Below are 27,127 nucleotides of genomic sequence, written 5' to 3' on the forward strand. Positions count from 1 at the left end.
GACAGTTTGTGGTAAGAATGTGGTCGTCACAGCCTGGAAGGCTAGTGCCGTAGGGTGACCAGCCATCTCGTTGTTCCCTGGGATGGAGGTGTCTCCCGGGACACGGGACGTTCAGTGCTAAAACCAGGACAGCCCAAGGCACACAAATTGGAGGGGTTAGTAAATCATGTCCGTTTCTTGGTGCTTGAAAAACTTGGAGTTGTTGGAGACACAGAAGAGTTATTAGATACCCTTGCTTGTGTGTAACTTTTTACCACAAAGACCATGAATATCTATGGTCTTCCTCTTGTGTTGAAGTTAACACATTTAATAGATGGGAGACATTTGGGCGGGACATTCCTAAGTTCATTCTTTCCTGGGGTAGGGACGAAATTTTTTAAAATGCATTTTAGTTTCTGTGATTCCAAGACCTTCTCCTCCAAGAAATACAGAAAGGAAGAAGTCACATCAGAATTCACTTTTCCCCCCCAAAAGCCCAGCACGGACTCCTATCTGCTCAGGCTGCGGCAAGAGCAGAGCACGGACTGGGAGGCTCACACAAGGGACATTTATTTCTCCCAGTTCTGGAGGCCGGAAGTCGAAGATCGAGGTGCTGGTGGTTTCGGTGCCTGGTTGGGAGTCTCTGGTTGCCCGACGGTCGTCTTGTGTCTTAACGTGGTGGAGAGCGATCATGTCCCGTGTCTCTTGATCAGGGCATTAATCCCATTCACGGGGTCTACTCTCACGTATTCATCACCTCCCAGAGGCCCCACCCCTAGTATTTTCACACTGGGGACTAGGGCTTCATCATGAATTTTGGAGGTACACATTCAGTCCCTGGCAGACTCCAGTGTGGTGTATACTTAAAATGCTTATTCCCCCATCCACGTTGAAACCCGTATCTTCAGCTAGATGGAACACTTGGTGAGTAGTGACCACGTCTCGTGCCTTCCTCCCACTGCAGGCCTACTGGGTGAGTGGGTACCGGTGCTGGTGGTCTGTGTGGGCAGCTCACAGCTTCCAAGGGGGACCAGGGACCCTGCCTGTCTCTCTAACCCTGTCATGAGCCTTTTTGGTTTATTTCCCCCATCAATTCTTGAGGTGGCATCCTGCCCAAATGGAACCAGAGTGGCTTTGGGTTTCCCACTGGGTGCTGGAGTGGAAGGGGGCCCGGGCTGCATCCTGCTGCCATCTTAGCACCAGCCTGCAGCCTCGTTGGACCGCGGTCCGTGGGATGAGGGTGGGAAGGAGAAGGAGCAGCGCCACCCACAGCCCATTCCCACCCACCATGTACTCTGTCCACCTTTATCCAGCACCGGCTCTCATTGTTGACAGCGTGAACAAACGTGCTCAAAACTTCCCACTCTGCTTTTCCATTCTCGAGTGGCAATGGCCTCCCCCCGCAGGAGACTGAAGAGCACTGTGGGACATGAGCGCTCGTCCCACTCCCACCCTCCCCACCTCACATGCTGGACCCAGAGAAAGCTGGGAGAGCAGGGGGCCAAGGACTGGGCCAACTCAAAAAAAAAAAAAAGCAGCTCCAGAGGGCAGCCATGTTTCTCCTGCCCGGAGTAGAGGCCACGGGAGTCAGCGGTCCTCCCCCGCAGCCTCTCCAGGCCGGCCTCACTCCTGCTCATCTCTCTTCACTCCCTTATCCCTGCCTCCCCTGACGTCTGGCCCATTTACCGCCATTCACTACCTGCCTCGCTGTACTGGGCTCTTTCCCTCTGTTACCAACTAATTGCACCATTATGTTTAGCGTAGCGTCCATGTTGGGTGGCAAGCTCTGAGGGGAAGGGGACGGTGTGTCTTGTTTACTGTTGTGTCCCCAGCTCTCACTGGGTGTTCAGCCACTTTCAGTGAATGACTGCATGAGTGAAGAGAAGCTTCTTCGTGCCCCTCTCTAGGCTCCGAGCAGCTCTGAGGCAGGCTTCATTTTAAGAACACATACCAACCCCAGCACGCCCAAGTTTCCTCTCATTAGCACTTTATTCTCAATCCCTATTATCTTCCTATAAGAAAGGGCTTTTTCCAGAATTTTATTGCTCCAAACCTGACTCCAGATCTATGCCAGGGGCTCTGTCCAGATACTGTACACTGTATTCACACACAGCAAGTCGTAAACTTCTGAAGACAAGCCTTGCAACCCCAGCGGTGCTGATGGGTACAAGTTTTTGTTGGCGAGAAAAACCACTTGGGCGGCAAAAAAGAAAAATTCTTTATAGAAAGCACCAGATCACCCTGGAGGGTATCCACCGTCCAAACGTGGCCCACGGGAAGTCTGCAAACAGCAAACCCTGACCAGCTGTCGGATTCCATCTTCTTGTTGGAGAGGCTGAGAGGGGACCCTCAGTGTCGGCGCCCAGGCATGACTAAAGCTCTCTCTGGGGGTGCGGGGGGGGTGCTCAGTCCGCCGCGTTGGGCCGGGCCTTCCCCAGCACAGTGTGCGGGGCCACGCCGGTGTAGAAGGCTGGTTTGGCTTTCGGGGCCTGCCTAGACTTCACGGCCACCTCTGGGGTCCTGCCAAGGAGCAGAAGGTGGGGTGAGTGTGGTGCCCCTCAGACCTCCGCACGGTTCCCCCCGGCCCAGCCCTTGCTGCGGAGAAGGGAAGCCTCACGACTGTGAGCTACAGGTCACGAAGGAGCCTGGGGAGGGAAGATAAATGAGAAGAGAATCCTGGCACAGGATTTTTTTCTCCCGCTTTCTAATTCCTTGTGACCATTCTCGCTGAGCTGAGAGAATCAGCCCTTGGCTGGCTCAGTGAGCAGAACCCAAGCAGAGAGGTGGGGGCTGGAGGCCTTGCCGGCTCAAGGCCGAAGGGGCCCCGGCTCGGGGGGGGGGGGGGGGGGCTCTGAGACAGTGCCCCCCGCTGGCTGTCTCCTCTTCCATGATCTTTCCTTGGCAGTCTGCCCACAGGCTCTGTGAGGTGTAGCATCTCTACAGCGGAGCGTGCGCCTCTTCTCTGCTCACCGGCTGCGGAAGACCTGGGGTCGGCCTTCAAGGTGAAGTCAGAGGGCTCTCCGGCCCCCCCATCCTGACAGGCCAGCCGGCCAAGCTAGAGCGCTGCGCCCTTGCCTTCCCGCAGGGGAGGTGACCTGCAGGCGCTGGTCTGGAGGAGGGACAATCCCAGTGTGTGTTTCTGACATTACTCAAGAGCTAATCTCTTCTTAGTATCTGGGCAAGGGAAGCTAGTTTACTGGTCCCATATAGTTGATGAGTTACAGGAAGTCAGTTAGTAAAACTTTCCACGGAAAGTTCACAGAACCGTACAGAACCAGCTTCCTTCGAGATCGGAATGGCAAAGAAAACAGTGCAAGCAGAGGCCAACTCACTTGGACAGGACGTCCACCGTCTGCTGGGTGGCCAGAGTCCTCTTGTCCTGTAGTCCGTACAAGAGCGTCTGAATCTGAAGACACTGCAGAACACCAAGTAGCGATCATGAGGTTATAACAATGTCACTGAGAGCGTTTCTCAGGAAAATCAAGTCTCCCTTGAATGAAATAAAGACCCATGCCTGACAGAACTGGTGCATGCTCAGGGTTTCTCAGGGACAGACCTTCAGGGACCTTCAATCTGGATGCTCTGAGGGATCCAGGGAACACATGTAAAGTTTTAACACATTTAAAGTTTTAACATTTTACAGAACTCCCTATGACTAGCTGTATGCGAACTATGTTTACGTTCATTTTAGAAAATAAAGGTAAGAACACTGGTATCGACTGGGGATGGTCTCTAGTTTCCATTATTAAATGAGCCTTGTAATAGCCCAGAAAAGTTTTTTAATGCTTTTGCTTTTTGTTGTTGTTAAAAAATGCTTTATATTATATAGGCTTTTTATATTCATTACTATACAGTAATTTCTTAGGAATTAATTTATTTAGGAGTTAACTATTCAGTTTATGTCTTACCCAGGGCTAACTTTGGCTTGATTTCTCCCCTCTGCTTATTGGGCTGCCATTTATTTGGTTGCCTGTACCAGGCCAAGGCAAACTCAAGGAAAGGATAAAGATGAAAGTTGTGCCCCCAAATGGCCAAAACCCAACGATGGTTTTCATCCAGAGATAGACAAACAGATCAATAGAACATGGCAGAGAGTCTAACACTTGATAGATGACAGAAGTGGCCCTGAAGGGTCTAGGGGGAAGAGCTGAACTAGTGAATAAATGGAACTTTTGGATGAAAACATTGAAGGTTTATCTTCATCACCTTGAGGTAGGGAAGTATTACTTACTTCCAGACAAACCAAAAGTAAAAGACTGATAAAATTTAACTGTATTAAAATTCAAAACATCTATGCACCAAAATTCACCTTAAGCAAAGTACAAAGAGGGAAAGTACAAAGTACAATGAGAGAAAATACTCGCACAATACTGAGAAGGGATTAGTATTAAGAACATATAAAGAACTCCTATAAGGTAATGAGAAAAACAACCTACCAATAGAAAATAATCAAAAGACATAAAGAGATTATTCAAAGAATTTGAAAACTAAGTGGCTAATAAACACACCTAAGCTCACTAGTAATCAGAAATGCAAACTAAAACTTCAACAAGGTCATCCTTTCACCTATTCTATTGCAAAAATTATAGTCTGATCATGATAATACCAAGCTTTGTCAAAGGTATTAAGAAGAACACTTTTATATATTGATAGTGGGTGTTGAAATCGGTACGACAACTTTTTAGAACAATTTGGCAATATTTAGTAATGGATAGGTAAATTGTGATATATATATATATATATGTATTGTATATGTACAATATCATACAGATTTTTGATGTGCTTGTATATATCCACATAGATGAATCTTGTGATTATAGGCAGAAAAAAAGCAAATTGCAGATGAATGCATTATATACTATTATGTTATATATTATTATAATATATATAATATATATCATTTATACAAAGCTTAAGAAGCATGTAAAACAAGGCCATAGTAAAATAATTAAGACAACATGGGAATGATATCAAATTCAGGACAGTAGTCATCTGGAGGTGGGGGTGGGAAAGGGAATAGTGGGGACTTCAACTGTATGGGTCATGTCTTACTGCTTATATTGAATTGTGAGCTCAAAGGTGTTTGTTACATTCTTCATGCTTTTCTGCATATCTGAAATACTTTATATTTTTAAAATATTGAATTGGTTTTTCTACATGGTAACAGCTTGAGTCAAAAAAAGTGCGAGGGTTTGAGGACTTTGTACTGAAGACTGAAGACTGTTTATTCGTTCTGATCTGACAACCATTTTTAGGTCTTTGAGAAAATTAAAATGCAAGCAGCCAAAATGCTTTGTCTTTATAAGATGTGGAAAATATCAAAACTGTCTGAATGTTTGGTTCAATCTGAGGAACTGAGAATGTGGTTTTGGAATCTGAGAATGGGGCTGTCTTCTGGAGGAAAGAAATATTATTAGACGAAGATATGACACGGTTCTTTTTTAAAATAACAGATCTTCACTCTGTTGGTTGAATTATGTAACACCAGGAAGTAGTACCCTGGTTCTGTTATTCCATTTAGCATATGATTCAAATTCTCCAAAATCCCACCCCCTCCATCCAACAAGCCCTAGCCCTTCTGGGGCCGTGGCCAGGCCTGGCCTAGGCAACGTGCTGCTCATTCCACGGGGTTGAGCCAGCACTGTTTTAATCCACAGATAAACTGTGAACTTGGCAAATTCAGGAACCTGAGAAAGTTCTGTACTGCTTTTGGGGACGGGTTTCCAGCCCTCCTCTTCTGTGTGGCTCCCCGCTGTTGGAAGCCTGGGGGTGTCTCCATGCAGGGCCCAGCAGAGAAGGTGCTCAGGAAGGGACTGCAAGCAGGAAGCAAGCAGGCTTTCCCATCACTCCTGCTTGGCAGTGAGAGGCCCCTGTCCAGGGCTAACATTCCTGCCAGAATGGACTTCATTTTCTCCTACATGGCCAGAAATACCTTAACTTAGTGTAAAAGATCAGGTCTAATTTTAAACCCACCTGACTCCTCTGTTTACATACTTATGAGTGCTTCTGATGCAGCTCATTTTGAAATGAGCTGATGTCGCAATTGCACTACTGGGTATTTACCCCAAAGATACAAAAGTAGGGATTCGAAAGGGTATGTGCACCCCGATGTTTATAGCAGCAATGTCCACAATAGCCAAACTGTGGAAAGAGCCAAGATGTCCATCAACAGATGAATGGATAAAGAAGATGTGGTATATATATACAATGGAATATTATGCAGCCATCAAAAGGAATGAGATCTTGCCATTTGCAACAACGTGGATGGAACTGGAGGGTATTATGCTGAGTGAAATAAGTCAAACAGAGAAAGACATGTATCATATGACCTCACTGATATGAGGAATTCTTAATCTCAGGAAACAAACTGAGGGTTGCTGGAGTGGGGGGTGGGGTGGGAGGGATGGGGTGACTGGGTGATGGATACCGGGGAGGGTATGTGCTCTGGTAAGCACTGCGAATTGTGCAAGACTGTTGAATCTCAGATCTGTACCTCTGAAACAAATAATGCAATATATGTTAAGAAAGAAAAAAAGAAGAAGAAGAATGTAGCAGGAGGGGAAGAATGAAGAGGGGGAAATCAGAGGGGTAGATGAACCATGAGAGACGATGGACTCTGAAAAACAAACTGAGGGTTCTAGAGGGGAGGGCGTGGGAGGATGGGTTAGCCTGGTGATGGGTATTGAGGAGGGCACGTTCTGCATGGAGCACTGGGTGTTATGCACAAACAATGAATCATGGAACACTATATCCAAAACTAATGATGTAATGTATGGGGATTAACATAACAATAAAAAAATTAAAAAAAAAAAGAAATGAGCTGATGTCAACATGCGTTGGTGCTAACTTGTTCATCGTGACATTAGAATTTTACTGACATTATAGTGATTATTTGAGACAGTCTGAGGTCTCAGTTTACCCTGCCTTAACAGACGGCCTCCAAAATCCAAAAGTCAGGAGGAATTTCCATCCTACCCCTTTGGTTACCAAAGTTTCTCTCTGGCCCCTCATTCCCTAGGGAAATACATACTAGTAGCTAAATATCCACAGATTCCTGGGAACAATGACATGGCAATTGACAGAGCTTATACAAATTCTCACTGGTTTTACTAACTACCTCCATTCCAGACCTTGTGTGCTGATCCTTTTCCCTGGGGAAAATGTTTGTAGAGAGTGCGGAGGTGGGAGAGAGGGTCATGATCAATACTCAAGCCCAAGAGAGGTGAGCCCCTCCAGCCCCATCCCTACTCCCTAGACCCCGGTAGTCAAGACTCTTTTCTTCCTGGCATTAATAGATTTTTGTAAAGGCTACTTATCCTCATTAAGAAGATTTGCCCCAAATTCTAGCTGAAGCGAGAAGAGATGTAAAGGGATGCCAGCTAAGAGAGGGAAACAGGTCCTCAGCCCCTGCCTAATCTCCTTTATGATGACAGAGCCCAGGGACGCCGTACCAGGCACCACAACAAGAAAGAATCATTCACCCATTAGCTGGAATAGTCTTCAAGAGCTACCTTTTTAAAAGAGTAAAATAACCCCTCACTGATTCTTAGTAGAAAATGTTTACATAGCCGCGTATTTATCTAAGAAACGTAAATTGAATTTCTCAACGTTCTGCTCCTCTTAGCTAAATTTGTTTAAGCATTTTTGCGTGAAATAGGTATTTCGATTCTTCTGTTAAAAATATAGACATTGACAGAGACATAGTCAATAAATTGTTAACTGAACCTCCTGGGAGCCAGGCATTGTAAACACCTCTCGGAACTAAGTAAAGAACTCCCAAACACTGGCAATAGAACATCCGACACCATAAATAAAAGCTGTTTGGTGTCCTCCAGATTCTTCCAAGGCCAGCGCACTCCGATCTGAAATCAGTCCCTACATGGGTGTTTCTCATTTTTCTTTAAGTCAACAAAAAACCCTGAAGTTTCCAGGCTCCAGGTGAATCTGGGGGAGCCGTGACATTGCTGTTTTTCTCTTTGATTTTATCTGCAGGGCTTGGGAGAAGTCATTTGTGTTTCTGTTATTCCTTAAACATCAAACAAGAAGCTTTCGTTCCACTGCAGAGAAGACAAAAGGGGGCGCTGGCTTCTACACTAGCCTGCAAGCTGTCCCCAGAGGGACCACGTTTGTGTTGCTTGTCTTTGTGCCCCAGGGCCCTGCCCGGTCCCTGGCAGCTGAGTGTGTGCCGTATTTGCCAGATGAATGAATAAGGACACCAGTGGACAAGGAGGTCATCTGAGGAAATTCGTATATGGAGCCTGAAGACATGGCTGGACCACGGGGCTCCAGGGATCCATCAGCTACCAAAACCTCCAGTAAGGGAGCTTTACCGTGGGTAGAGCATTACAAACGTCCGCCCTCCAAATCCAGGCAAGTTCAGTGGTTGCAAGAGTGCTGTTGGCTAGGTGCTCCTCCTCGTAGCAGTCCTTCATGGCTGCCGGGGTCGTTAAGACACAACCTGAAGCATCTAATGTGGAATTAAAAAAATTATTTTTGACATGACTGAGTTTGGAGAGCTAGGTTCCTAAGGGGCCCCGGAGACAAAGCAGCTGAGACAGGAGCCATCAGTTGGTGTCTTCCTAGCTCCGGTCTACCTCTGTGCCCCAGAGCTCACGCCTTCCCAGTGTGGTTGGAGGGGTGGCTCGGGGGGGGGGCAGCTCCGGCATGGAGGTTAGCTGACTCAGTCACTCCGGCTTTAGAAAACCACAACAGCTAAATACCCAGACTCACAAAGAAGCGTATCTTCTGGTTTGGGCAGGAATCCCTCACCTTCTGCAGTCAGGACTCAAGGCCATTCATTTATTTTCATAGCAGCGCCTCTGCAGAGCTGGACTGCGGGTGCCTTAGCCCTCCCTTCCGCCATCAACGTCCAGCCTTAAGTCCTAGAATTGCCGCATCCTTCCTATCAAGGAACGTCAGACAATGGAAGTGCTGAGGGGACACATCCTCCTTACTAACGGAAGAGCTGAAGAGCCAGCCGCAAGGCCGCGTGGCTCAATAATGGAAAACTGACAGACTTTGCCACGCCTGGTGAGGGTCCATGCCAAGCCTGTCATGCTATCACTTGTATTTTGTCTTTATATGAAATGAAGAACAAAGCCAGAGAAAGGTACATTTGTAAAGAAAGCCTCTAATGCTCAAGATCCGAAATCACTACTCCTTTGTACACGTTATCTGCTGCAACAGTACGCCCAGGGCAGAGAATCACCCAGAAACTCATGAACTGTGCCTCTGTTTTCATGTCAGTTCTCAAGGCTGGTCTTAAGAAAAAAAGATACCAGAACCCAAAATACGTGGGAGTGCGGAATGTCTTCAAGGTTTAGAAGAACACCAGTAGGCTTTCCTTTACGAATCTTTACCAGGCAGGCAGAGGTGATTTACTCAAAGGATGACCTTGGGAGAATTGAAAGGACAAACTGAAACACAATTCATCAGCTCACATCTTCCTGCAGAAACAGGGGCACACCCGAGCCCTGCGCAGGAACCAGCCTTGCCCTCACTGGGCCCACATCTTCCTCCATACCCACCCGTTCCTGTGGAGATGTTTGCAGAGCCCCCGCAATATGCCCCCCTGTGTCCACCTCAGTGGCAGAGCAGAGAGGGGCAGGCTGAAGGCCTTTGTGAGGTGACATGTGAGTTGAGGCTTGCAGGATGGGGGGAAGGTGGTGGTGGGGTCCCAGGCAGGAGGACTGGAAAGTGTTTGAGGAAGCATACTCTGATTCCCCTTCTCTCTCTCTCCCTCCCTCTCTCTCTCTCTTTCTCTCACATGCACACACAGAGCCCTGCAGCTCCCTTACCTGGAGACCCACTAATTCTGAGCCCCCCCTGCTGCACAGGTGGGTAGGCAGCCTCCCTTGACAGAAGGACAGATAAGGTGGGACCAGGGGCCCCAGGACAAGGGACATGGGAGATGAGGAAGAAAGGGGGGCCCAGGGACTGCCACTCACGCAGCTGCTGAGAGCAGAGCCCATCTGCAAAGCTCTCCCTGAGCGTCTGAGTGCCAGCCTAGGAAGTCTGCTTGGCATCCTTGTCTCCCTCACTCCTCACCTCCGAGCTGCCATGTGCCGTGGCTTCTACATCCTTATCGACATCCCTCGACTCCCCCACGACTTTGCTCCATCCCCTGGCCATTGTCTTGGAGCAAGCTACCATCATCTTTCTCCAGGACAACTGCAACACAAACATTTAGAGGACAAATGCATCAGCGGGACTTGCTATTGCGGGGAATCCGGCTGCGTACCCACATGTCGGTCAAAGCAGCCAGCTTTCTGTATAGAAGCCAGACTTGCCCATTTCGGAGCCAGACAGAGCAAGAGACTCGGACCCTCTTCAAGCTAAGCCCTTTGGGCTGCCTTTTCGTGGCCGGTTTCCCTTCTGATGTGGAGCTCAGCCGTGTTGCCCGAGTCCTTCCTGAGCCGGCGTGGTCACACCAGCCATTCCTTTTTTTTAATTATTTTTTTTAAAGATTTTATTTATTTATTTGTCAGAGAGAGAGCGAGTGAGCACAAGCAGGGGGAGCGGCAGGCAGAGGGAGAGGCAGGCTCCTTGCTGAGCAGGGAGCCCGATGCGGGGCTCGATCCCAGGACTCCGGGATCATGACCTGAGCCGAAGGCAGACGCTTCACCGACTGAGCCACCCAGGTGCCCCTCACACAAGCCATTCCTGACCATCACTCTTTCCACTTGTTTAAGGTCACACTGAATTTATGCAGGAGATTTTGCCTTTCCCTCCATCGCTGGCCACGTGCCCATGGGGCCTCTTCCTGGCAGCTGGTGATGCCTATGGCCAGCAGGGCTGGACTTCTCATTCCCACCTAGCCTACAGCAGGCAAGGGAGGCTCCACCTTTTCCACAGAAGGTCAACGCTGGATGACCTTGATCCCCTAACCATCCGCTCCCACGGTTATCCTATATCAACCGATGGAGCACCTGGAACGTCTTCAAGCGTGCTTCTCAACCCAAGAACGGGATTTTTTTGATGTGAAAGTCATGGCATGACCTTCCTCTCTTTCCAAAAAGGACTGGAGGGGACCTGCTGCAGCCCGGCAATGGGTTTAGTCAATGACCATTAGGAAAATCAGGATCAAGGACAATACATAAGACCACACCTGAAAACAGTGTGGGCTAACATGGGGCTGTGTGGGGACTCCAAACTTGCTCCGGATTTCCTGGTACCCAGGGCAACCAGGAAAACACCACACAGGCTAAAGGGAAAGTAAAACTCAGTGGTCCGCTGACAGAATGACAGTGCATGAATTATGTATAAAAGACAGCTGTCAACCAGAAGGCTCTGGGTGCTTGGCCGGCTGGAGGAACGGCTGGTCTAGGGTCTTGATCCATGATCACATGAGACCCTTCCAGGGATGGCTTTCTCATCTACAATCTATGAATAAAAACCATTTTCCTCTGCCTTTCTTCAACTGATTCATCATAGTGGGTTTTGAATTTCTTGGAGAGAGGTCACTCACAGAACATCATGTTATTCTTTTATGGAAATGTTTAATGTTGGAAGCTGTGAAGCAGTCAGGCAGTGGATGACCCTGATGCGGACAGTACTCACTAGGGAGGCCAGATGAAGGGGGGAGGCCACCTCAACTTCATCCTGTCACTGGGTCCAGGATGAGTCCCAAGAGGCTACTGCCCTGGGAAACAGTCTTTAGGAACCCTTTTTTGCAGCCTTTCCCCTGGATGAAAATGTTGGCAGTGACGCCCATCCTAGAATCAAACCAGGTCTCTATGTTGCAAAAGCATACGGAACTTTTGCTGTGGAAATTTCCATCTGGAGCCAGCAGATTTCTCCCATTGTGCCCTGCAGGCAGATGCCTTTGAAAAACAGATCAATAATAATTGTTTTCCTCTCAGTAATTTAATCCCATGGTCTGCTTTGTTTCTCGTGCCTTCCTGTTTTTTTCGTGCCCACAGGACCATGCCCAGGCCATTCAGCACAGGAGGGCACATCCGGAAAAGCCCGTGTTCACTGGATTCCTGTTCCACAGTCGAAAACTTGGGGGACAGAGCTTTGTTGTGGTAAAAGGAGAGAAACACTCTGCCTGTAGCTTTACTTTAGAAAGCTGCTGCTGGCTCTGCGGAGCCCGGTGCTAAGTATGGCGACTGAGAAAGTCGGGCTCAGCAGCAGACAGATGTGCAGGATGTGTTTTAAGTCTTGTGTGCGTGCCCCAGCATTCAGTGTGGCCAGCCCTGTCCTCAGATGGGCACACGCGGAGGAGTGGCAGTGGGGACCACGTGGACCACAGCACGCATGACTGACGGACACACAAGTTTCAACCCTTTCTTCCCGCATTCTGGCAAATGGCCCGATTGCTTTAAAATGTCAAAGCCAAAAAATAAAAAAATAAAAAAAATAAAAATAAAAATAAAAAAATAAAATGTCAAAGCCATGGTGTTTGGGACTGATGGTTAATGAGGCCAAACTAACGGGAAAAAATTTCACTAACTTCCATGGCAGTCTTTGGGAGTGATGAAACTTGACAGTTTCTCGAGGCTGAGCTGATTTTAAGCCCTGTGGGTGGGTATGGGGCCCAGAGCAGTGATCTCAACCTTCCCCCAGAAGCTAAAATGCAGATCCTTGGGCCCAGGAACCCCTGCCCCAGAGTCAGATTCAGAAGGTCACCCTCATGCAGGGCTTTAACATCCCATGCTTGGTGAACCTTACTTAAGAGGAACCTGCCCATATACAACTTACTTGTTTCCAGGTGCCTCAGGCCCCTTGCCAGTAAGACAGGGCTACTAAGGTCTGACCTGCTGGGCTGTGAGGATTAGGAATGACATATGAGCCGCCCTGGGCTGCAGCCAGCCTGGCTCTGAGCCTGTGATCGGTCGTGGTACCCGCCCCACCCCACCGGGGACAGCGGGGCCCTCATGAAGGTTCGCGTGGCCCCTGCTCAAGTTTCTGGGCATCTGCTAACATTTGCCAGCTTCCCCCATTCCGGGGGTCCCTCCCCAGCCCAGAGTTTAGTGGCTAGGCTGAACCCTCGGAAGAGGAATCACAGTGGAGGCTCCCAAGGGCAGGCAGTGTCTTGGCCAGGAAAGCTCTATCCTCTCCTTCTGGTGCTCTGTGGCCCCCTGGGCCCCACTGGATCCTGCCACTCTCTATAAAGCAGCCTCACTTCCCTCCCCTCATTCTACCCCTGGGACGATGTGGGGGGAAGAAAGTCTGGGTGTTGCTGTTACCACCATTTCACAGAGGTTTCTCATCTTTCTCATGCCTCTTGCCTTGATTCTTGGCCCATTCCGGTCCATTCTCAACACTGTCCTTACTGTGTTTCTTTTTTTTTTAAATCCAAAGTACAAATATAGACCTGTGGTGCCTTGCTTAAAATTCCCTTCACGGCGCCCAGCTGCTTAGAGCAATGTTCAGAAAACTTTTTCTGCAAAGGGCCACACGGTAAATACTGTGGGCTTTTGTCTCTAAATATAGAGACAAACATTGAGGCTTACTGTATAGGCACATACATAACAAGAGGGAGAGCAAACTTCCTCGAGTTTGTTTTATCAATGAAATTACGAGTAGGTGTTTTTGTAATCTAGGTTTACTCAGGAGAAGAATGGGTTTCTTTTTTGGTGCAGGTAAGATTTCACTCAGTGGGGGCTCCGTTTATGTTCCCTATACTCCAATCAATTTATGATCACCTTGTACAATGATGACAGGTTTTATGACTATCTGTGAAAACCATTCTTACCTTGGCTTATATCCTTAACTGTAATGAAATAAACACAGGCAGTGAACTGGCCATTGTTTGGGACCCCTGCTTAAAGGATCAAGTCTCAGGCCCTTAACCTACAAACATGGCTGCAGAGACCTGCCCCCATGTCTTTCCCAGACGATTTCCTGACAGAAGAAGTTTTTGCTTCTTAAAGAGGCTTCACTCTCTCGCCCCTGAACCTCTTCTCCTGCCCCTTTTCCAACCTGGGAATTCCTATCTCTGCTAGGCTACACTCTTTTTCAGGACTACTTATCTATGGACACCTTCCCTAAGCCCCTTCCCTCCCATAGAGCCCAGTGTGGACCGGGAGAACTTAGCACACAATACCACAGTTGGGGGTTTATAGTCTGCAACTCCCTCACTGGCCTGCAATATTCTCAGGGAGGAAGCTACTGGATGCCTACTGGGCTCATTGCACAGGCTTCAAAACCAGGGAGGGGCTCTAGGGACCCTGTCCCAGGTGTGTGTTCTGACTATGGGACCGTATTTATGGCACTACCTCCACGCTGGGCGGTCGTGGTCCCCGCCCCACCCCACCGGGGACAGCGGGGGGCTGAGGGCACCCTTGAGGGCACCATGTTCTTACATCCTACCACACCCCTGGCCTCAGCTGACTGATCCAGGGTGAGCACTTGATTCAAGCCAGATCTATAGCCCTTTCCCTAGGATCTTTCAAGCTATGACTGAGAAATGGCACAAGAGTAGGAAGTAAAACTCTGGAGGGCTGGCAGCCATGATCTCCATCTTGAAGGGAGTGACTGCCATGACAGAGGAGGAGGAGGATGTGGACAGATAAGCAGGCAGGAGTCCAGGGCAGAGATAGCCTTGGAACATTCTCCTCAGGCTCAGCTGCATCCTGCTCTGCTAATCATCTGCCTATTGGCCCTTCCCTGGAAACCACAAAACAATAGATACCCCTTTATACCTGAGCTAGTTTGACTGTTTTCTGTCAGCGGTAATCCAAAGACTCCTTATCCTGATCTTGGCATTCTCCCCACTGTGTCACTGGTTCCCAAATGTTTTTTAAGGATAGGAAGCCCTTGTTCAAACAAAATCTTGCTGAGAAGCCCGAGATGTGAACTGGGTGAAGTGCAGGATAGATCGCATAGCCCGTACTCCTTGGTGCCAAAGCCCCACTCCAACAACTCCTGACCTTGCAATCAATGCTGAGACACTTAGGCTTTTAGCCTCAGTTTTCCTCTTTGTGAAAAACAGTAGAGGTATCTGACTCTTCAGGTTGCTATAGGGCTTAAATAATATATGTAAATCGTTCAACACAGTGCCAGGGATATAACAATCAGTCAATAAGTATGAGCTCCGAAGTGGAGGATGGAGAAACCGAGGGCAACTGCCACCTTAGCTTCCCTCTTCCGTCTTCCCTCAATCATATCTTTGGCACAGGTATAATGTTTAAATTATTTGAAATGATTAGTTTAACATATCTTCTGGGTTAGGCTGGAAAGTCTCATGGAGACAAGAAGCATATTTGTCTTGATCATTGTTTTTCCCCAGGTCTGCAGAGCACAGTTACTGACGCACAGAAGGCGACCGATAACTACCGTTGACTATGTGATAATAGATACATGTATCATCTTGTTAAAAACCAGGCACCACCCATGTTACCAAACCTGATGCCTTCTGCCACAGATTCAGAAAAATCGTAAAAAGAGAAGAAGGCTCAACGCATAGGGCAGCCCACTCAGAACTAAAGTTAATTTCTTTTGGTTTGGTCAGTTATGTTACTTAGAGGTTCCCAGGTTTTCCCCATTTTAAAACTAATTCATGTAATGAAAACACAACATGACAAAATTTATGAGATGCATCTAAAGCAGTAAGAAAAGGAAAAGTCACAGCCTAAAACACTGTCTCGGTAAAAATGAAAACAAATGAATTCAATTCCCAATTCAAAAAGGAAAAACTCCAACAAAGTAAAACAAAATAAGTCATGAGAAAAGAAATAATAAAGATAAAATCAGAAATTAGTGAAACAGAATAGGAAGGCTATTGACCTATGGAGTTTGAAAAATGGACAAAATAGACAAATCGCTAACTAACTGAGTCAATGAAAAAAGTGAGGAAATCCAAATATAAAATGAAGAAATTACAATGGGAAGATAACTATGAAAAAAGTGGAAATTTTAAAAATTCATGAGATTACTTTGCAAATCAATCTAAAAATGATAGTGAAATAGATAAATACAGTTTACTAAAATGACCTCATCGGAGAGAGAAAGCTTCAACAGAGCAATTTTTTATAGAGAAATAAAGAAGATTGTCAAGAAATTTCCCACCATTCAAATTAGCACCAGACCTAAAGAGTTTCACGGGGGGTATAAACCTTCAAAGGCTAGGTAGTTTTAGTGCTGCATAAATTCCTTCAGGCATAGAAAATAAAGGTAAACTTCCAAATTATTTTTATGAAGCAAATATAACATTGTTACTTAAACAAATATCACTTACCAATACTGGTGCAAAAAATCCTAAAATAAATGTTAGCAAACAGAATCAACATTGTATTGAGAAAATAGTTCAATATGACTAAGGGGATTTATTTCAGGAATGCAAGGTTGGTTCAATATTATAATAAAATATACCATATTAAGTGATCTAACAATAATCATATGATTATTTCCATTGATGCTGAAAAACTCTTTAATAAAATCCAGCACTTATTTCTAATAAAAAACACTCATGAAAATAGAAATTGATGGATATTTCCTTATCATGATAAAATATATAAACCTTAGTCCAAAGCCAGCATCTACTATATGAAGAATCACTAGAGGCATTTCCACTAGGATCAAAACAAGAAAAGGATGCCTATTATCTCTACCCTTACTTATTATTGTACTAGAGGTAAGAGTCAATGCAATTAGACAAGAGAAATCAATTAGAGTCATAAGAATTGGAAAACAGAAAGTAAAATTATTTGCAGATGATGTAATAGTACACCTGAAAAACCTGAAAGAACTAATGCTCAAATTAACTCAAAGAAGAAAAGAATTAAGCTAGCAAAACAAAAAATAACAGAGAGAAACCAACAGTTTGCACACACACACACATATACAGTCAAAAGGTGTAATACTAGATAAAACTCCATTATAACAGCATTAAGGAAGAGGAAATGCTTAGAAATCTGCCTAATAAGAAATGTGCAGAACTTATATAGGAAACACTTTAAAATGTGCCTGAATGATACATAAGTAGACATGAACAAATACAAAGACATCCCTTGTTCTTGGGTAGAATGACTGTACATCATAAAGATGTCAGTCTTCCAGAAGTTTATAAATAACGCGATCCTCCAAAAAATACCACCAAACTTCTTATGGAGCTAGACAAGTTGATACTAAAATTCATGTGGAAAAATAAATATGCAAAAATGTCTAGAAAACCTGATACTCTAGGGAGATAAAAAACCATGAGGGGGAGTCGAGTCCTACCAGCTATTAAATCATGCTATGAAATCTCTATAATTAAGACAATGAGGCACTGGAATTTGAATAAACAAAAAGACAAATGGAAGAGAACAGAAATCCAGAAATCCACTCAAGTATATATAGAAGTGTAGTACATGATGAAAGTGTTCTCTCAGATCACTGGAGCACAGATGGGCTCTTTAATAAAACGGTGCTGGGCAACTAGGTAGCCATTTGAAAAAAAGATAACATTAGATCCTTACCTCACACCTTCCACACAAACAAACCCCAGATTTTAAAGAAACAAACATATAAATACCAGAAGAACACACACAAGAATTCAAGAATTCCTCCATAAACTGTACAAAAAAGAGTACAATAAAATAAAAGATGGATAAATTGCCCTAGGCAAAAACTTGAAAATATCTGCATGGTAAAAAATCATTGATAATTCATTTAACAACATATGTGTATAATAGGATGACTATATCGTTCTTCCAAAAAGTGTTGGCTTAGCTTGAGTGCAAAAGTGACGTCATCTTACTTAAATTAGCCACTGATAAAGTTTCATTTAAAAACAGCATGGTGGAGGGAGAGAAAGCGCCCCGTGGGGAGAGTTTTCTCCACGTTAGTATTGGCTCCAGCTTTACCTTCTTCAGTTTCTTGTGGGCCCCACTGTGGTTCCCCTGGGCCAGGTCGGCCCCACCCAACAGCCGGTAGGTCTCCGCCACCTCGGGACTGAGATCACCAAACATGGCCACTTTGGCTTCCAGGGACTCTCTCAGGATTGAGGTTGCTCTCTGTGAAAGGAACAAAGGTTAAAGTTTGGTTAGAAACTTCAAAGGCTGGGGCGCCTGGGTGGCTCAGTCGTTAAGCGTCTGCCTTCGGCTCAGGTCATGATCCTGGAGTCCTGGGATCGAGTCCCACATCGGGCTCCCTGCTCAGCGGGGAGCCTGCTTCTCCCTCTCCCCCTCTCCCTGCTTGCGTTCCCTCTCTCGCTGTGTCTCTCTCTGTCAAATAAATAAAATCTTAAAAAAAAAAAAAAGAAACTTCAAAGGCTGATAAAGATCAACGCCCCTTAAGGCTGGGTGGCTCAGTCGGTTAAGCATCCCACTCTTGGATTCAGCTTGGATGTTCTCTCCCTCTGCCCCTTCCCCGACATGCGTGCGCGCACTCTCTCTCTCTCAAAAAAGAAAATGATGTAACTGATGTGTATTTTCACTTTTCAGGGATTGGGTTTGGGTAGTGTCTCATGAGCTGAGCCTACTTTTCTCTTTAAACAGGACACGGGAAATAGCATATACGGGGGCAGGGAGGTGTTAACCATGGAGACAGAATGCATGAAGGACACCTGGAGAACGAAGCCACCTCAGGTCTTACAGGAATTCATTTTAGCTGAGTAGTAAGAACAGAAGCTAACATGTATCGCATCCTTTAGGTGCCAAGAGCTGCGCTGAACAGTGCACCTGCCTGAGCTCATTTAATTCTGTCTCCTTTAGATAAGTACAATGTTAATCCTCACTGTCCAGAGGAGGAAACTGAGGCACAGAGCAGTCGGAAACTCACTCAGGATCAGACAGTTCCCCAGTGTTTGACCTAGGATCTGAATCTGGCCCATAATTTTAATCCTTTTCAGTTGCAGGCTCTTTTTCCCTCTGCGCACAGTGATGTTCTTACGTAAGTGAAAATTAGAGTTTCCTGGCAATTTATGTACTTACAAAACATCCAGAATATATTCCAGGCGTTTCTATTTCTCATAAGAAATAGTTTAGGAAACCAAAAGCAAACATTCTAACATGGCAAAAAAAAATTAAATATATTTGACATTTTGTGTGGTTTATCGGATTTATTTACACCAATGTGGAGTAAAAAACATGAGTTGGTCAGAAACCAGGATCTTCTGACATTAATCTCTTCAGTCAGACCCCAAGACGTACAGAGGGAAAGTCCTGCCTGTCCGTCCCCCACATTTCTTCTGAAATTCTTCCATGACCTTGTACTTTCATGAAAGCATGATTATGGCAATGGAATACAAATGCTGAATTTGAGAGCCAAATAAGGCTGGAACCCGTTAAAGGGCTTCCCCCACCAAACAGTCCTGAAGGCATCCTGATAAGCGCTCCACGGGCAGAAGGAGCTGACAAAGCTTTGCTCAGTTTATGGGCAATAATATGAGTTAAGTGCTGGGGTGGGGTGTGGGGTGTGGAACAGCGAAGGCATTGATAAGGCAGAAACAATTTCTTCGTGGAAAGATGAAACACCCTAGGAGCAGAGAAACTGTAAATTGTGAAGTGTGTGGCCCACCTTGGTGCATGGGGAACCTGCCTGATACTGAAGCCCAACCCCCAGCACCTGTGAGCAAGGATTTGGCAAGGTGCAGGTGCTGGGCTTGGCAACTTGTCCATGGAAACTGGTCGTCAGGTTTTGAGGAGCCGATGATGGAAAGAAGAGCCGACTCTTTTTGCTAAATGAGGCTTTCAATGCCATTTCTAGCCTGGTGGGGGAAACTAGAGAGAGATGTGCAGGAACTTGAACGGCAGGTGGAGATGGCAATGGAAGAGATGTCACATGGGTGGAAACAGAGATGGCGTCAGTCTGTGAGAGGTAGAACAGCGTAACGGACAGGAATGAAGGAAAAATAGGACCCGGGTGGGCTGAGGAGAGGGTGCGTGGGAAACTGGGAGCCCAGGGGTGAGGTGGGAGAAGGGCAGGGCCAGCCGGTGGGCTCATCTGACTGCAGCACAGAGAGTAGGAAGGGGAGCAGGGGGGAGATGAGGCAGGAGTTGCAGGCAGGGCTGGTGGTTGGTGGAGGGCCTTCATGCCAGGCTCGGGAGTTTGGATGGGGAATAAGAAGCTGGAGAAGGTTCTTGAGCAGAAAACTAGAAGAGAAGCCCCACACAAGTGTCTTAATCTGTGGCAGAGTGACCTTCACTTACATTTTACCTTAAAAGTCATTGTCCTTCCCAAAGATCACCTTCCTGCTAGCACAGGGCTCTAGCCCATGTAGGGGCAATGACCGCATCTGGGGTGGTGAGCACAGAGCCGTGCTCATGCCTGGGACTGTCCTCGGGCCCAGCCTTGTTGGCCACCTGCGAGAACCCACAGGGAGAGGGCTGCAGCCAGGGTGAGCACCGTGCAAGGCTGCCATGTCTGGTTGGGTGGGTTGTGTCATGCACAAGGACAGGAGAGCGAGGACAGCTGAAATCCAGCCTGTGTGCCGCTCTGCAAGCAATGTGCTCTGGCACGAGGGGCATCCACCTGAGGAAGAGGCAGCTTTTTCTATTCTTACCAGGGCACCAGAAGGGCTGGCAGGGGACAGAACGAAAAGAGCCAGTTTGCTAAAATCTCTGAGGGAGGTCAAGGGGAGCAAGGTATATCTCTAGTTCAATACTACTGATTTGGGTGACTAAGGCAAGGGAGGTGAAGTGTGGTATCAGTGACAGATACCAGGGCAGGAAGCCAGACAAAAAGGGGGGAGAGGGCGGATGCCCTGTGGTAGCCAGAGCAGTCAGGCAACCCACAGCCAAGCATCCACCCACCCATCTGCTCATGGCTCCCCACCGGGAGCAAGAGGGTCCCTGCTCTCATGGAATTCGGTCCAGTCAGGGGAGAGATGGTACACATCCACACATAACTTACTATTCTTATTATATTGTTACGTTATTCCTATACCGTGCTTATCATATTTTTTAAAATTATTTATCTGAGAGAGAGAGAGAGCGAGCGAGTGCATGTGTGGGAGGGGTAGAAGGAGAGGGAGAGAGAGTCCCAAGCAGACTCTGCGCCCAGCACGGAGCCCAACATGGGGCTCGAACTCATGACCCCAAGATCATGACCTGACCCGAACCAAGAGTTGGATGCTCAAGCCACTGTGCCACCCAAGCGCCCCTTATCCTATTATTATGTCAAAAAGGATTCTATACAATAATGGGAAGAATCTAATGAAGACTGGGGAAAGGAATTAGGCAAGCTGATGAGTCCTCAAAGATGGATCTGCATTCGCCAGTGATCAGTGAGGAAGAGCCTTCCAAGAGCAGGAAATGAAAGCTGGCACTCCCTGAAAGTGAGGATTAGAAAAGGCCAATGTGGCCAGAACAGATTGAGGGAGGGGGGGAAAATAAGACCGGAAATGTCAGCAGAATCCAGATTGCGTTGAAGGTATTGTGAGACATACAGGATTCTGATTTATTTTAAGGGCACTGAGAAGCCATTGGAGTAATTTGAAAATGGGGGTTCACTGACCAGATCTGCGTTTTGAAAAGATCACCATCACTTCCTTATTCAGAATGGATGAGGAAAAGGCAAGAGTGGAAAAGGCAGCTGGGGGACCAGAGTCTGTTCGAGTGGTCCAGGCAGGAGGTGATGACTGGCAGAGGTGGACATGATAACCAGTACATTCTGGAGGTAAAAGTGACTGCTGAGCTGGAAGGTGTAAGGCATGATGTGGGCAGACTCCCCTTCTCCCCCTCCAGACTTCTGACCTGAGCGCTCTCCATAGAACTTCTCCAGATATTCTAGAAGCTGAGGCCCCTGGAAGGCCCCTCTCTACTTAGTTGGGTGATCCAAAAAAATATGGAAACTCCATTTGTTATGGTTACTGCAGTCCTACTTTGGCCTGATGAACATGGGTGCATCTAGATTAAAAACTCACGTTCCTTAAGCTCATATCAATTGAGAGAAGGGTGAGGGGTTAAGGGCTAGGGCAAAGCTGTAGGGGAGGTCTACAGAACAGCAGAGGAAATACAAGCTTTTCATCTCAAGTATTTGCCTTGATAGGTTAAAGTTGAAAAAAAAAATCTATATAAATTAAGCCACAGCAAGTGGCTTTCTGGTAACTGTTAGGCTTTGCATGGAATAAGTTCCCAAGGGTTTAATTACCAGTGAATGTAAACTCTGGGTCTTGTTCCATTTTTACAAACCATAAGAAAAGCATGCTTGTCTGGTTCAATGGACCATGAGCTGTAATTTCTGTGCTGTGTAGCTCTCATTAGATACGTAAATTCCTTCCATAACCCAAAATAAGGAGAGAGGAATCAGGCCCATTAACTGCCACCCTCTATCCTAGCCAGAACCACAGGCTGTGAGAAGCAGGGTTTGCCCACTGGGTTTTCAAGGTTTCTAGCCCTTTAGAATCCCTTGTGGGCAGTGGGGGGCCATGGCATCTACATTCTTATAAATAGTTTTCATTTCCCAAGACTGAGTATCTGGGAGCTACCTAAGAGAGGCCACCTGGGTTTATTTATCCCTATCCCTATGGGAGCCTGGTACATGCCTGAGGCTTAATGGATGCTTGCAGGGTGAAGGAGTAGCACTTTGGATATTAACTCATATAAACAGTCAACTCTGGGCCAAACTCACTTACCTCTTTTTGTCCAGTGACTTGTAGAAAATGGCAATAATCATCTTGAATTGAAAGAAATTTGGCTTTTCCCGTCCCTTCAGCATCCTTAAGATTAGCCATGCTCTCTTGAAAATACTTCTCGGCCACATCTGAAGAAAAGCATCAAAACAACATTTGAAGATCACTTGCAGGGTTGAAATGGAAACAGGATAAATATGCTTTTAGCGGTGGTGAACTATTTGAAAATAGTGAGTATTTAGACAAGAGGACCTAGTTAATGTGCCTGTTTTTCAGAAAAGATTTAGGTCTCAGAGGGATACGACAATTTCCTTTCCTTGGTTTTCATACATTGTAGCTCTCCCAGCAATACGGTAAGCAAAGCTAATGCAAACGGGGAAAATATTCCCCAGACCTGAACACACTGGTAACGTTTTCAGGTTGATTAACCATTAATTCTTCCTATAACTCTGGTTGCTGCCCACTGAGGGTATGGCTTCAAGGATCCATTTACTTTAATGGACTCTGTTATCTTAGAACCTAGTTTTACAACATTAAAATTTGGGAAAATATGGCTGACATGCCACTGAAGGAAGAAACCCAACCATTCCAAACACATAAACATACTGGTCATAATATAATGGACATATTTTTAAAGGTATGCCAACCTTGAAAGCAAGAAAAGGAAAACCTCAGGTATAGAAAATGAAGAAGGAACTAGAAGCCGGAGCATGGTCCACGAGGGTATTAGAAAACAGGTATATTCTATAAGGATGGGGACTAGAGATGAGGCCTGAGGACTGGGTGTGGTAAGAAGATGGAATAGAGCTCCCTACAACAAGGCAGCGTGGTAGGCAGCATTCTAGGATGGCGCCATATGCCCCTCACCTTTGTCTAATCCCTCCCCTGTGATGATGGGTGGAATTTGCCGATATGATGAGATATCACTCCTGTGATGAGGTTTTGTGATATGACATGGTTGAATTTAAGAAAGTGAGATTATCCCTTGGGCTTAACCAATTCACCTGAGCCCTTTAAAAGCCGAGTTTTCTCCAGTCGGTAGCAAAAAAGGCAGCCAGAGAGATTCAAAGCATAAGAGGGATTTGACAAGGATGTTCTCCATTGGTGAGATGGAAGGAACCATGGTGTAAGGACCCAAGAGTGGCCCGTAGATGCCGAGAGAGGTCCCTGGCCAATAGCCAGCAAGCAAATGGGAATTTCAGTCCTACAACCGAAAGGAAGTGAATTCTGCTAATAATAGGAACGAGTTGGGAAAAGGACCCCATGCTCCAGAGGAGAATGTAGCTGGCCGATGGTTTGCTTTTAGGCTGACAGCTTGATTTCAGCCTGAGCTCGATTTAAGCCAGACTTACAGGGCTAGACTTCTGACCTACAGAACCGAGTTAATAAACGGGTTTAAGCAATCATCATTGGGTATGCAGCAGAAGAAAACTAACAGTCAGGAATCCCTACAATGGAGATAAAAGCAATTGTATTGGTCTGAGGTGAGGCCCCATCGTTGTCCCACCAGAGGCCATCCATGGCTAGAAAAATAGCATCTAAAACGGGGACACCATATATGGGGCAGGCACACATGTGAAGTCTGAACCTACAACAACTACTTGGTTTGGAAATTCTGAACCGAGAAATTAACTAGGAAGGAGTCTGAAACTGGAGAAATCACAGGGCTCCAGCATAGGGGTCAACAAAGTTCTTCTGTGAAGGACCAGATGGTAAATATTTTAGGCTTTGGAGGGCACATGGGCTCTGTCTCAGCTATTCAACTCTGCTGTTGAGGCACAAAAGCTTCCATAAATGAATGGTAACACATAAATGAATGAGCGTGGCGGCATACAGTGGCCAACTGGACATTTCCTCTTGGAAATCTCACGTGTATCATGTAGCGCAAATACATATGAGCAAAAAGATAAAACATAATCTTCTGCTTCTTTGCATTTCCTCTGCATTGGCTTATTTCCCCTTTATCACCTCCAATTTTATATTTGTGCATCCTTGCTATTTTCTTGATTAGACCAGCTAGTATTTTCTCTATTTTAATACCTTTTCCAAAGAATCACCCCTTGAATTCATTTTTCTCATACTGTGATGTGAGTGCCAGGTGCTTCCAAAGAGGCCCGTATGAAAACAGCATTCCAGAAGTCACAGAGGAACAGAAATTGGGTCAGCCTATGCAGAGAGGGTGGTTGTTCCTGAGGCTGCACTCGGGAGATTGCCCGGGTTCGGGCTCTGGCTCTGCTGCCTAGTTCTAGCTGTGTAAGGACTAGATCTCAAAGCCCTCATCTGACCTCAAAGCCCTCATCTGAAAAGGGGGAACATAACACTAGCGCCTTCTTTATAGGGTTGTTGTCAGGAGTAAATGGGTTCATGCATATAAACAACTGAGGACATGCCTAACACCTAGTCTGTGCTCAATAAATGGTTATCATTTGAATTCAGGGACAGCTTTGAGGATCGTGGTTATGGACCTCTCTCGCCCATGCAAGGCTGACCAGGAGGGACACAGGAAGCAGAGGTGGACATTGAGACATTAACAGGACGGAAGCACTAGGAAAAGAAGAGTGGTCAAAAGGCACAGAAGACTGGGCTCATCTGCGCCTCAGGCACACCTCGAGAGTTTTGAGAGCATCTGAAATTCACCCTGAGCATGCTGGGTCTCAAGAAATGATTCAAGTATACTCCATGTGACCTGTTTTAGAAAGGAGACACCTGCAGAGTGTGTCTATCGAATCTAGTCAATCAGGAGAAAAGTGAGGTCTGAGAACAAGTAAGTTTCATTTCTCTGCAAGATTTACTTTGCTTGGAACCTAGGCCGTTGCCGGAAAGAAGCAGGAATTCTGCTGTGAGGTGAAGTCTTCTGGAGAGGTCTCAGTGCCCACTGCCCCCCGAGTTTGTAGCGAGACAGAAGTTGATTGAATGGGAGTCCCCTGCTCCTTTCTTTCAATGGGGGTCTGTCCACTGCTAGACCAGCAGGTGGACTTCTAGGGTATTTACTCAGAATTTTCTCGTGGTAGGAGAAAATTCTGCCAAGTAGAAAATGTCTTTACTTGTAGCGGACTCACGGGAGAAAGCATTACAGATTTAATGTGCAAACTAAGTATCAATTTTGGCTACTTTGATAATCTCATGACAGCAAACGTGGGGATGATGTGGCATTTATTTTGTTGATTTTAAAAGCATTACAGAGATGAACATTCCAGGTCTAAAAATTAACAAGGATATTCAGGAGTGGAGTACTCTTGCTATTTTAATTTTCTGTCTAATTGGGAATTAACCAAAGAATGCAACTGAGCCCTTCTTTAAGACTAGAGATGTTTCATGAGTCTCAGCCTTGTTCCCCTGAGATGAGCCCTTACCGTAAAGACTGGCAGATGTCAAGCGTGTAGGAAGGAACTGGGGCTGGACAAGCAGGGACTGAGTTTCCAGACCCTGGGCTTTGGCAGAAGTGGTGCCCTACTCAGATAGAGGAGGAGGCAAAAGGGATGGGGAGCATTTCCCTCGCCTTCCTGAGTAAGGAGCTGGTCTCTCAGACACAGGAGGACACAGCTGCACTCGATACCTTTCTAGCCCCATGTCCTGCTACCTCTTGGTATCCCTTCCCCCAGCAGTCACATGCTGACCAGCTGCAGGTCCCCTAGACCCGAGTGCCACCTATTCCTTTCCCTTAGTGTAGCTGATCTCACAAAGATGCTAGGAGAGAGGGAGCTGCTTGGCCTAACTCAAACCAGTGCATAAATGGCTCAACCTCTAACTCAGGGAGGCCTATTCATACTTTCCAAAGAGGATGCTTGTTAGCACGCATGGATTTCTGGAAGAGCGAGTGAGAGTGAGGGAAGGAGGAAGGGAGGGGAAGGGAGGAAGGGATTTATTACTGAAACAAAGGCAGCAGGGTTACTGAAGTGAACGCAAACCAGGGGTGGTGGTGGACGTCGGAGATGGGCCCTGCCCCGGAGTCTGCCCTCTGAAGGTGCTGCCTACAAGGTCGCTGGTCAGATGGGGTGAGGGTGGGGGAGGGGTTCTCTGACGGTTGTTGGCCCATGTAAGTTGGCCCCGTGTCAGGCATCCTGTGAGGGCCCCTGTAGATCAGAAGAGCCTTGAGTCTGGGAACAGAGGAAGGTATTGGGCATCCACTGTGGTGCCTTCCCTGTCTCTAAATTTGAAACTACTTTTATCTTTACCTGGGATACAGGAAAACTCCTTTACTGTAAGACCCTGACGTATTTCCCTCACCTAACCCCCAAATCAGGTTTCTGAACTGGGAGCCACATGATCAGTCTTCGTGGGGAGAGCAAATCTGTCCTGTTACTACAGCTAAAGAGTGACTCCCTGATGAGCAGTTTGTTCTTCTGGGGGTGGGCACCCCCCTGGAGGTCCATGGTGGACAGATGATCTCCAGAGAGATGGAAGGTCAAGCAGGGCGAGGAGATGCCACGCCCCAGCACAGACCTGGTGCCCTGAAGCCGGGTGTGGGTTCACACAGAGCCAGCCATTCCAGTGAGCTCACAGTGGCCACCCCCAACTTTGAAAACCTGTTCTAGAATCATCTGCAACCTGATGCCTGTGGCCTTGGCAGAAGATGAGGTCATTTTCTAAAGCACAGAAGCATGACTTAGCTTGTGAATCTGAGCCCCGGTGGCACAGGTGTCCCAA

The 27,127-nt window shown here is 46.6% G+C and overlaps 1 protein-coding gene across 6 annotated transcripts in view; it reads right to left on the reverse strand.

Annotated features, from left to right (window-relative positions):
• Nucleotides 1-1,949: 1,949 nt before the first annotated feature.
• TTC23 (tetratricopeptide repeat domain 23) overlaps nt 1,950-27,127 on the reverse strand; it is a 101,165-nt gene continuing 75,987 nt past the window's right edge. For 4 of the 6 annotated variants that reach the window (XM_078078942.1, XM_078078943.1, XM_078078945.1 and 1 more), the window contains 5 exons: nt 22,484-22,611; nt 17,772-17,921; nt 10,027-10,149; nt 3,312-3,394; nt 1,950-2,499 (listed from right to left, as the gene is read on the reverse strand). In XM_078078942.1, coding sequence (XP_077935068.1) covers nt 2,385-2,499; nt 3,312-3,394; nt 10,027-10,149; nt 17,772-17,921; nt 22,484-22,611 — 599 coding nt within the window. In that variant the 3' untranslated portion in view covers nt 1,950-2,384. Of the gene's footprint in view, nt 2,500-2,519; nt 2,625-3,311; nt 3,395-10,026; nt 10,150-17,771; nt 17,922-22,483; nt 22,612-27,127 lie in introns of those variants that run through there. The other 2 variants (XM_078078946.1, XM_078078947.1) reach the window with 2 other exon arrangements.

This window comes from Halichoerus grypus, chromosome 8 (assembly GCF_964656455.1).
Source record: "Halichoerus grypus chromosome 8, mHalGry1.hap1.1, whole genome shotgun sequence".
In the NCBI taxonomy this organism is placed as follows: domain Eukaryota; kingdom Metazoa; phylum Chordata; class Mammalia; order Carnivora; family Phocidae; genus Halichoerus; species Halichoerus grypus.